This window comes from Lissotriton vulgaris, chromosome 11, assembly GCF_964263255.1.
Source record: "Lissotriton vulgaris chromosome 11, aLisVul1.2, whole genome shotgun sequence".
In the NCBI taxonomy this organism is placed as follows: Eukaryota; Metazoa; Chordata; class Amphibia; order Caudata; family Salamandridae; genus Lissotriton; species Lissotriton vulgaris.
The window spans coordinates 261,735,804-261,747,870 of NC_141699.1; the positions used below are offsets into that span (position 1 = coordinate 261,735,804).

The following is a 12,067-nucleotide window of genomic DNA, read 5'->3' on the forward strand; positions in this document are numbered from 1 at the left end:
AGAAAGACACCTTGACAGATTTATGTTTCGGATATTTACAAAAATTGTATTGTTAGAACTGCCTTAGCTGTTTCTACTGGATTCTGAACCCAAAAAGAGGACACTGAGATGGTGTGAAGGGATTATATAAGGCAGTGGCTCTATGGTTATTCACATGATAATGTGGCATCATGGGAAATGTGGTATTATTAAAAATGTATTGGGATCCACTGCTGTTAAAAGTAGTAAAGAAAAATAAGCATAATCCTCACCTCCGTGTCCTTAATAGATTTAAAAATTCTTATCACGAATGTTTGCAAATTTTTAATTGGTAAGTAAGTAAGAAAATAAATAAAAATATAATACTTGGTAAGAGTGTCAGAAGAATTCCCTGGAGGAGTGCCATACTGCACTAAGACCACTAGATGGCGCTGCAGACAGACGTCCTGTTCTCCTGGCAAGAGCAGTTCTCTTGATCTGTGTTTTCTCCGTCTCTTTATCTTTTCTTTTCATTTGTTGTCGGCAGCAGCTGATCTATGTCAACAACAAACCCGGCCGGCTGGTCAGGCAGATCCACGTCAGGCTGATCCGCCGCTGTTCATGGAGGCTGCAGGAGATGTCAAGTAGACTGCCTTGCTGGAAGTGAGCTCAGACGCTCTCGGGCAGCAACAGCTGGACACGGTGTCCATGAGAAGAAGGGAGTCTACTGGTGAGCCCAAGTTGCTGGGGGCGTCGGAGCCGCACAGAAGCATCCTGTTTGCAGGGGTGATAGGATGCTTAGTTGGCAGCAGACTGAGCAGAGGCTTCGCCAGGAGTGAGGATGATGTACTGCAGAGCGGCTGTGGGAGGTTCCTGGTAGCTGTACTGGTGGGCGGGCTAAGGCGCCCCTCGGGCTGTCGGAAGAGTTAGGTCGTAGGTAAAGGCTTTAATGATGCTCTGCCGGTGACCACAGACATAAAGTGGTGTAAGAGAGCTGTACGGGTCAGCACGGGCTGTAGGGGGTGTTTGAATTCTCCACTGGTTAGCACAGGCTGCACAAACTGCGAGGCTACCACCGAGGCTGATGAACGCCGGCTAAAAGGGTGAAACACAGTAAACTCTGTGTGCATCACGTACTGTAGTGTTTGTAAGAGTGGTCTGTTGGTGAGCTCGGGGTGAATGACCTGCCAGGGTATTCTTTCGGTGCACAAGTTCTAGGAGTTGCCAGGGTGCTTGTTGGTGATACAAGCTGTATGAGCTTATTAGCAGTACAGGGGAGCTCTTCGAATAGGTAACGACTGCGTAAAGTATGGAGTAGCGTGGGTACAAGCTGCATACGGTGACAGGTACATCCATTTAGGGGCGCAGTCTGTAGAAAGTGCCAGGCATCTCGAATGGCTTGCATAGACCGCTGACGGTGGCAGGTCACAGGCCACAGGGGATAGCAGGCAGCCTCATTGGTGGGACGGGGTGGTATGGAGTTCCCTTGGTTGACATAGAGTAGTTCGACTGCTGCATTGCTGGTCACTGGACCATTGCAAGAGGCCAGGAATTTCTACTGAAACGTAGAAGCTGGCTGAAGAAGTTGTCAAAGAAATCCAGTTGGGATATGAGAGCCACCATGATTCTAGCTGGAAGGATAGAGCCCCTGCTGCGCATCTGCCTCTTCTTGGGACAGCTTATTTTCCACTGTCTGGCCATAGAGGGAGAGACGACGGTCCGGGTAGACGTCTTCATGCAGGAGCCTGGCACGTCTGATCACCTATTCGCTCCTAGGGAGCGTAGCTACATGCTGCCAGGCACTCTGCTTGGCACATTGAGAAGCCGGGACGTCAACTCGGGACAAGAGTCCAGGACCCGACTGCACAAAGATGAGACCCCTATCACGGAGGTGGCGCAAGGCAATCTGATATTGGTAAGTAACATCAATATCGGTTTGTGATATACTCGGTAATCAGTGTTAATGGTAGCGACTGTTTTTAATCAATGTATGTGATGAGGTGAGTGCCAGTGTTTTTATTCGTTCATTATCACTTGGCTTCCTAAGAGGTTGGACCCTAGATACAGGAGACTAAAGCCCCTGCGAGACTCCTCTGTGAACAAACCCAGAGTCTGTGCCCTGGCATTCCGCAATTCTTATGTCGTGACCTTGTTAGCGGATTCCAACAGTCCCTTTCTTTTTTACAGTTGACCAAAGTGCTTTATGGTCCAAGTACTCTAGTCTGCTGAATGCGCAATCACCTATGGGGAAAGTGTAGTTCAGATTATTTGTAAATATCTGTTTAGTTGGGAAACTAATAAACAGAACTTTATATTTTTTTAAGTGTAGTTCAAACGGAAACTTTTTTTTCGCTGACGGCGAAGTAGAAGAGTCAAGACTGGGAGAAAAATGACCGTCAGGTTAAATAGCTAAAGGACAACCAATAACACATAGCACTTCATGGGATAATGAGGAAAACGAAGAAGAGAACATAAAAAAATATCAAGCATTGGCATAGCCAATAGGTCTCGCCTTTGGGACCTTATAAGTGTTTAGCCACGCAACAGTTGATGTTGTTGCACCAAGGATATTGTGCTGCATATCTATATACTTATAAGGGCCCAAATGCGAGACCTATTGCCCATGCCAATGCTTGTTTCTTTTGGGAATCTGGTAACCCTAAGATGACTCATGTAACCAGGACATGACGTTTCCAGTCCTACACTTTCTTTTTACCACTCTTTGTTATCAGGTGACCTGAACCAAAACTACATCTCCCAGGATGCAATGATTGGGTAAATGGAAGCTCAGGGTTGAACAAGTGACGCTCCAGTGACGTAGACTCGTGTGGTACAAGGTCCTGTATTCAGCATCAGCTGCGTGCCCCGCGCCACTGCTCCCAAAGCTTCTTGTCTCCCAACAAGCCACAAAGAGGCTGAATCTGCAGTGATTGTCACCCATCTCTGAGAGCTGGTGTCTTGTTTAAAGTGACACCACCTTTACATTAGAATATTATTATGAACTTTTGCTTGAAAGACTTAAAGCTAAAAGGGCAACCCTCAGTGAATGCACCTCCTCTGTTTGTGCCCAAACACCAAAAGGGATACAGGGGGTGAGGGCAGGACATACATAAACCAGGAAAGACAGGGCCTAAAAGCGTTGTGCCAGGAGAGAGAGGCTCGGTGGGGGAGGGGGCACCTGCTGACAGGGCAGCTCACCAGGGCGCACGGGGAGCTCCACCCCCACCCAGGGGTGACTGTGCCACCCACAGTCCCCTCCTTGCCCGTTATCAGCACAAACTCAGCAGCAGGGGACAAAAGCTGGCGTTTAACACCCTCCTGGCTGTGCGCTCTGTGTCATAAAGAGGAAACAACCCAGCAGCCGTCCACAAGGCTTTCACTGGGAGCTGTTCACTACACCCGGGGGCCCCTGCAGGGGAGGGCTTGGCGTGGGAGGGGTCCCACCGACCGCTGGACACCGCAGACTGGACGCCTTGGAGGAGAGGTGAGTGTCCACTGCCCAAGTGCCCCTCTTCAGGATGACACCTCACTCCCCGCCCCTCTCCGCCTGAGCTAAAATAAGTCTTACTAGGGTGGCCGGATGGAGAGGGTGATGGGGAACCTTGGGGGCCCCACGCCCCTGTGATCGACCCCTTCAGTACAGCTACAGAGCTGTTCCCTGCCCCATGTCAAGAGGGGGCCTGGGTTTTCAGTAACAGAACTAAGCATGTGGGGGACTCGAGTTTTGTCTATCACTAAACTAAAAGCTCCGATGTTCCAGCTGCTGTTGGTAAAAGTTGGTGATTCATTGCAAATGTAGGAGTTTCACATCAATGCATCTGGTTCAAAGTGACTAACGACTACAAGCCCCAGAATGCATCAGGCTTTTCAATGTATGCTGAGTTCCGCAAAGCTGACTTTTATTTATGTCTGCGTTTTTTCTGTACCGTCCCTCCCCCATCTATATTATTGCGCTGTGCACAGACCTTCAAACACAGGTGCAAGAGAGATGCATTTACATTGAAACAAAAGCGTCAAACGATGTACATTCGTACTTTGATGACCAAGAATTAATGAAAGCCCCTGGTACCCACAGGTGCCGGCGGCCTGTCCCCCGAGGCACCTTCAGCAAACAAGCGTGAGCCTCGCGCGGCAGCAGGGGAGGGGGCCTGCGGGAGCGTGCGACCATATGGCGCCAACATATGGCGCCACGCGCTCCCGCAAGGAAATCGCCAGACGTGCACGCGTTGCCATTGCAAGCAATGCAACGCATGCACGTCTTTGCAGAGAAAGCTGTGCCGATGGCTACAGGTCTCTCTCCTATGCATCGCATGTGCGATGCGTAGGCGGGACCTAAAAACGAATACCCTAACAATCATTGTTAATGCCAATAGGACTGTCTTCAATGTGCTGCACTGCACAGTACACTCACAAGACATACCTCTCAACCTGCAATCAGATGGACGCATTCCTCGCCCTCCACTGGCAAACACACTAACGAACTTGCACTCACAGTGGCACACCAGTCAACCGCAGTCGCACTGGAAAAGTCGGATGGGTTTCACTTCTTCTTGCCACAATGCCCATTGAAGCACTGTGCACAAGGCCAGACATTGGCATGTCTGGAGATCTATAGCCTGCAGAAGCTCTACTAATAATTGGCGTTTTTTATGGCGAAAGCATACCTTGGGATCATTAAGGAAATACGCTTATTATTACATGTGGGACCCTTCGTAAAATCTCTTAGCCCACTATATACCCACCCCCTAGTCCCGTCCTGCACCCACAAGCCCTCGACTACATTCACTTCCCAGGTAACATCTGGCCTGCTACCCAAATCTCTCCAAATAACAAAAAAGCCCCTCTGTTTCTTCTGACCAGAACCACCCAGATTCTCGGGACTCCCCTGCCTACATCTATAGTAGTTAACCACCACCCACCACTCTTTTTGCACTTCATTGACTGTGTGAGAATAATTTGGTTCTTTCTAATATAATTACACACATACTGAAGAAACGACACCAGTTTTTGCTACTTACATTACAAAAGAAAAACAGAGCCCATGAGAACAAATGGTATAGTCCTGTCTGTGTTTCAGCAATTTAACTATTCACCTACACTGGAGGATACTTTACCAGTCTGGTGTTATTTACACCGCAAAAGAAACAACAGAAACACAGGAGACCAAATGGCAAATAACTCCGTTTCAATTAACTCCATTTGTAGCCTTTACCAGCTGGCAGCCCGATAAAATAGAAACGTCTATAAGTAATCGTCTTGCACATGTCAGTTAAGCGGATTTGTAAATGTATCTATTATATGTGCAGGTCAACTCAGTGGCAAAGTCATTGGTAAAGATAGGCAGACATAGGTCTAGAAAGGGTACAGAATACACAGACAGTCAAATAGGGAAAACATTCATGGTCTCGGGGGTGCTTGTTAAGTGGGGTGTTTGCCCACTTTACCCATGCTTTAAAATGTTCTGTTTGATTTTTAAGGGATTTTAAAACGAGAGACACTGAACATGAGTTATCGGATAAAGACTTTTGCCACTGGTGAAATACTCTGTACACTCCGTCGATAAAAAACTGCTGTACATTCTGCTGTTCTAGATGTGCGTGCAGAACAGATAGATTTGTTTCAGTTCTGGGCTAACCCTTACTTCTTTACTGGGCCCCAACCCTTGCCTAGTGACAGCGGTCACTCACTCTGTGCATCAGAATGTGGAAGGGCCACATCCTGGGCCCCCTTAAGTCCCTGCTGCTGCGCCATGGGTTGCTGACGGCCAGATGGCATTTACTTGCAGCTATACTACCCATTGCCCAGATGTTGAATACACCTCAGCTCAATTTACTTTCTGTTTGCCGACGTTTTTAGATGAGGGCTGGGAAAGAGAAAGATACCCTTATATGACAATAAGTATCGATCATTCCAGATTTCCAAAAAGCACTTTAAAATGTTTGCTAATGATCCTTGACTAATAATTAAAGTAAACAAAGGCAGAATAGTCATATTACAAACGAATACAGACAATTTCGTTCAAAGGCATATGTAAGTATCTTTGCAGACTCTTAAAACATGAACAGAGGCAGGTAATTTTCTCTTGTAAAGGTGGCGATCCTAGCAAGATTACACTTGGCTTTAGCTGTACATACATATGCGCTGGGCGTTCTCTCCTCTCCCGACCATTGCGAATGGGCGTTGGAATTTATAAACCAACTCCTCCTTCTCAAAAGAAGAGTCACCGGTGAACTCCACCCGGGCTCGGCTTGTCACTTGTCACTAACCGGAACATCAGTCACCTCATTCAACCCAGCAGCTATTTTGAATTACTGTTCATTTGAAATTGAGATCAAATGCTCAACAAGAAAATAAAAAAGAGCACATTTTCCTTTGTAATTGATGCTAATTCTTGTTTTTACGTTTAGTGGAGTGCCAGGCACCATATTCAACTACCTGTACTGTTAGGTTTAAATGTTCTTTTTTTCACTTTTACGGCAGGATGAGCGTCCCTTCCACCGAACACGCAAATGAAACAGTTTGAAATATCGGTCAGTCTATCAGTATGTGGATTCTGTCCAGGAGTGAAGGAACACCCCTCAGAAGCCAGCAGGAAGGAAACACAAGCACTTTTTTTGACAGAAGCACATTACTTGTGTCCAATCAAATACTATACTCATGCACACTACCTTGTGGGCAAAGCCACTTTCTCTGTAGTATTCTTGAATGCTGTTTTTAGGTAGATCACATTTATTCATACCATAGCTGCATTTTGAAGCTAGATCTAACAAGCATTGGCATAGCCAATAGGTCTCGCCTTTGGGACCTTATAAGTGTTTAGCCCTGCAACAGTTAATGTTATTGCACCAAGGATATTGTTTTGGATAACTAAACACTTATAAAGTCCCAAAGGCGAGACCTATGGCTATGCCAATGTTTGTTTCTATACGCTTCCTCTACTCATGATATTATGTCTTGCACAGCACAGGAAATCTGCTTGGGTGGCGTCTGCATTGTATAAAACAATAGCTGCTATTTTACTTCAGTTAACATTAAAGAAACGATTCCCTTAAAATAAAGAAAACAAAGTGAAAATGTAAACTCAAAAGGAAAATTTTCATAAATACCATGAAACCAAGGGAAACCTACGGCAGCAACCGTTAAAGACACGTTTCTAGCGAGTTGATTTAACAGTGCACAATTAAATGATAAGAAACCCACTGAGATTGTAGCAAGCGGTAAGGCATTAAATGGTTTGAGATGCTTCTGACTTTACAGTAAGAGCAAGTTAATAACATGTCAATAGTGCTACTGGGCAAGTAAAATATTTCTGAAATGCTTCCTTCTACCTGCGTTTCATCACATTGAGAGGTAGGTGGAACCTGGAACGAGATGAGACCAGTGGTGATATTTACCATACCTATAGCTAAACCCACCTACTACATCATGTTGCTGCTGCCAAAACAACCAGTAGGTGTATCGAACATAGAGATGAGCAAGACCAATTACTGCAAACAAAGACAATTTAAAGGCACTCAAAATATATCCCTAATCAGAGACAAGAGTTGCATAGTACATTGCAAAATGGTATACAATGGGGAAAAGGTCACTGTCTGTAGCTGGAGATTCCTGTTCATGAAGTCAACCGAGAAAGATAACAAAAAAAACTGTCAACATGTACTCCACAACTCCCATGCTTACTGACCTCTCTCTTTCTCACTCGCTTTAATGCCCAGAGCTGAAAAATGAGCTCAGCCCACCCAGTTGCACACCATCCCGCCCCCCCGCCCCTGCAATAAAGTTTGGATCTGGTTTTCTGTTTCTTACCTCTCTGGAATGCTCTCCGCCGCTTTCTGCAGCCACAACCTGCAGCATGCCTGTCCACTCAGATGCTCTCCTTTACAATTGGGTTGCAATTCCCAAACTCTCAGGGTCCTTGCCACGTACATACAATGCCAAAAAAGGCGCCCTCCATGTTGTCATCTGACAACGTGCGCTGCCGCAGCTGATGAGGGGGGTAAGGTTGGGAGAGGAGGCGGGGAACCAGGAAGGAGCAAGGCAAACAGGAGGTGAAAGGAGGAAATGAGGTTAAATACTTGAAGTACTACAGAGAGGTAGTTTAAGGGCTGTGGGCGGAGCTACAGAAGGAAAGAAGCAGAGGGTTGTTGTGTGGAGCTATCCAAAAAGGTGAGGCCAGGGGGGGGGGCGTGGCCAAGATGGCGACGGAGTAAGACGTGCCTGCGAGCTCCTCCGGCACCCCAAGCCTTTCATAGCTTTGTTTAGCTGCACTGGGGCGATTTCAGCCCCGGCTTTGACTCTCCTAGGGTCGCTGAGGTGTCCTGAATTGGTTTGCTCCTTCTCCCGTCGAGCTACGACCTAGAACGGCGGACTTAGCCGAGGTGTTAGATTGGTGACGCATGAGTACCGGAGCGGCCTACGGAGCTTCTCCTGGGCGGCATTGGCTCTTCACACGAGGGGACCCTGAACTCTAGCAAGTTAACGATTGAAGCGCTTGCTTTGCGAGTCCCCCCCACTGGGATTGTAGCGAGCCTGCCTGTGACCCCGGCGTCCTATCTGGCTGTTGTCGCCGAGCGGAGGTGACGAAGAGGCGCCGGCCTGTCTGGAGGCTGCTGGACAGCGCAGAAGGCTAACGGAAGGAGAGGTGGTGCCATCTTGCCTCTCACCGTCTGTGCCCTGGGGGCGGCCCATCGGACGGCCCAACGGACTTGGAGCGCAGGGGCGAGTGCTGCCCTCTGATCGCATCGGTCCCCGGTATCTACGGAGCGAAATTAGCTGCAGGTGGAGGAGCATAGCTGGCTCTCCGGGACGCTTTGGGAGGTCGTGAGGAGCCTGGATCTGAGCGGAGGCGTCCCACCATGTCGACAAGGAATCGCTTGAATAAACCGGGGAAGGATGGTCCTGGTAAGGGGGCATCTGGATCGCCCCCCGGCCCTAGCAAGTCGCCGGCCAAGGACGACACTGATGGCCCGGTCACAAAGGCCTTCCTGATAGAGCTTTTCTCCTCCATCAAGGACGATATTACGGAACTAAAAGCACAACTAGCTTCCGACCTCCGTGAGGTCCGCCGAGATGTGGACGGCATTGGCGAACGTGTAGCGACCCTAGAGGACCACGACTTGGGCCTCAGTGGGGATGTCCATCAGCTACAGCAGGATTTGCTCCAGCTCCGCGAGCAAAATCTGGATCTCCAGACCCACTGCGAAGACTTGGAAAACCGGTCCCGCCGTAATAACATTCGAATACGAGCGGTGCCCTGGGATGGAGATGGTGGGAACCTACGGGAGTACGTGGAGGCTCTCTTTTTGCAAATTCTAGCGGAGGACGATCGCACTGAGGTCAGGATGGACAGAGTACATCGGGTAGGCCTGCCACGTGGCGCGCGCTCGCCGCCTCCCGACATCTTGGTCTCTGTCCACGATTTCCAATTGAAGGAGACAATCTTGCGGAAGGCGAGGGACACCAATAACTTGCTTTTTCGTGGGCACAGCCCTCAGCTTTTTCAAGTTCTGGTGGCTTCCACCTTGCAAAAACGACGGGACTTCCGCCCGATCACGGCCTTCCTGAGGGAGCACGGGGTATCCTACTCCTGGGGTCAGCCCTTTCGGCTCATTTTCAGGTGGCAAAATAGACTGGTGCAGGTGCGATCCTTAGCAGCCGCCAGGGAACTGCTCGGAATGGAGGAAACAGCCGCGTCGGCGGACGCCAGCGCCTCCCCAAGAAGACGTCGCCGTTCCCGCTCCCCAGCATGGCAGAGAGTGGGCCGACATGGCGTAGCAGAGGGTCCGTCTCCGTCGGCGAGCCAGAGTGAAAGGGGAGATGTTTTGGCCTCACTGGCCCTGGTGACTGAGTCGAGCCGAGTGGACAGCTCCTCGGCGGCCTAAGCTCCCTCGACAGCGGCCCGTGGGAGCCGGGGGGGCTCTACCATCTCAGGTACTCTGTGGGACAGTTCTCCACTGGAGGGTTACCCCGACCCTGAACTCGAGGGGGGCATTACCAGGGTCTTCTACCCCCGAACCTTATGGTCATGTCCGACTTTCATTGTTCTCTTTCTAGTTCTGACTTTTTCCTTTTTGTGTTTTGTTTTTGAGGCTCCTGTGGGCTATGGTAGGGTTGTTTGGGAAGGGACCTGGTGGTGGTGGCTGGGGACTTGGTTTGGCTGTAGTGTGTCTGGTTTGGTTCTGGCGATATGGGCTGCACTGATTGGAGCGATGGGGGGAGGTGTTGGACTCAATGTCGCCTGTTACAATAGGCTCCTGGAATGTTAAAGGCCTTAATTCTCCTCAAAAGCGCCAGAAAGTGTGGAAGTATATTCTTGATCATCAGTTGGATGTGGTGGGCCTGCAGGAGACTCATTTGACCCATAAAGATGAATCTAGACTTAAGCACAGGCAATATCCCCTGATTTACAAATCCTCAGCCGCTACTAAGCACCGAGGAGTGGCGCTTTTGTTCCGCTCTACACTTCAATTTCAACCTGTGGGGGTGCGGGGGGACAGGGAGGGGCGGTGGCTGATGGTGAAGGGGATGCTTATGGGTAAGCTTTGCACGTGGGTGGTTGTATATGCGCCAAACGTGGGCCAACATTGGTTCCTTGAGGCCTTTCTGAGGGTGGTGGGGGATTTCGGGGAGGGAGCGTTGATTGTGATGGGGGATTTTAATTTGGTTTGGGACAAATGTCTTGATTGTTCACATCAGCAGAGGACGGAGGCGGGTCTCTTCTCCCCGGAACTGCGCGATACTTTGTTGAGTTTGGGTCTTATTGATAGCTGGCGTTCCCTCCACCCCCGCACTAGGGACTACACGTTCTATTCCCATGTCCACCACACATATTCCCGTCTTGATCACATTTTTTTGCATCAATCTCTACAGGGCGACTTGCGGGATAGCAAAATATTTCCACTCTCGGTCTCTGATCATAGCCTTTTGGCTACATGTTTGATCTGGGCCCCAGAGTCGTCCCCTCATCGCAAATGGTATTTCCCTGCATCCCTTACGCGGGATGAGGAATCCTGCAAAAAGCTTAGGGCAGCCATTGGTGAGTTTTTTGAACTTAACAGGGCTGGTGACACCTCGGTCTTCACCAATGGGACGCCTTCAAAGCGACGGCGCGGGGCACGCGCATTGCATTGAACTCCGCCCTGAACAAACTTAGGCGCGAGGAGAGGGAGGCGCTGGAGGCGGAACTGGCGACACTGGAAACTGCGCATAAGCAGAATCCTTCTAGAAAGACCCTTCGCCCTCTTGCTGCGGTGCGGGGGAAGCTTAGGGCGCACTACAATAATCGGGCTGAATATACCCTCTTGCGCCTTCGGCGCCTTTCTTATGCTCAGGGCAACAAAGTGGGGAAACATCTGGCACGGCAGCTCCGTGATAAACGTGAGAGGGAATATGTGGGTGGCATTCGGACCCCCTCCGGCGTCGTGGAACATAGAGATGCGGTTAAGGCAGAGCTTTTCGGCGACTTCTATGCCGCCTTATACTCGGCAGACCGCCTGGCGCCGGCCGCTCAGCGGGAATACTTGGAAGCCCTGTTGCTTCCGCAGGTTTCCAAGGAATGGAACGAACTCTTGGAGGCCCCCTTTACTAGGGAGGAGGTGTTGACCGCCATTCGGTCCCTTAAACCGCAGAAGGCTCCGGGCCCAGACGGCTACACGGCTTCCTTTTATCAGACGTTCGCATCTGAGTTGGGGGACCACTTGGTGACTCTTTTCAACAGTATGAGGGAGGCGGGCCACACTACGGGCACTATGGCAGAAGCTATGATCTCGATCATTCCCAAAGCAGGGAAGGACCCCTCTAAATGCGAATCGTACCGGCCCATAGCCCTGTTAAACGTTGATGCTAAATTGTATTCCTCTATCTTAGCTACCCGGCTCCAGGACCTCATGCCTGCCCTCATCCATCCCGATCAATCGGGCTTCATAAAGGGTCGCCAGACCCATGACAACACTAGACGGCTAATTCATCTGATCGAGAAAGCTAATCGCTTTAAAATTCCAGCTGTTCTGGTAGGCCTTGATGCTGAAAAGGCGTTTGATCGGGTGGACTGGGACTTCCTCTTTAGTACCTTACAGGCCTTTGGGTTTTCTCCCAAGTTTATAGATATGCT

General features: G+C 49.6%; 1 protein-coding gene across 2 annotated transcripts in view; it reads left to right on the plus strand.

The window, feature by feature from the left end:
- Window positions 1-481: 481 nt before the first annotated feature.
- The window catches only part of RNF215 (ring finger protein 215), a 145,357-nt gene continuing 133,771 nt past the window's right edge, over window positions 482-12,067 (plus strand). The window contains exon 1 of one of the 2 annotated variants that reach the window (XR_015300894.1): window positions 482-1,873. Coding sequence is in view for 1 of the 2 variants with exons in the window: in XM_086943205.1 (XP_086799331.1) it covers window positions 1,568-1,873 (306 nt within the window). In the remaining variant the exon portion in view is untranslated. The remainder of the gene's footprint in view (window positions 1,874-12,067) is intronic. The other variant, XM_086943205.1, reaches the window with a different exon arrangement.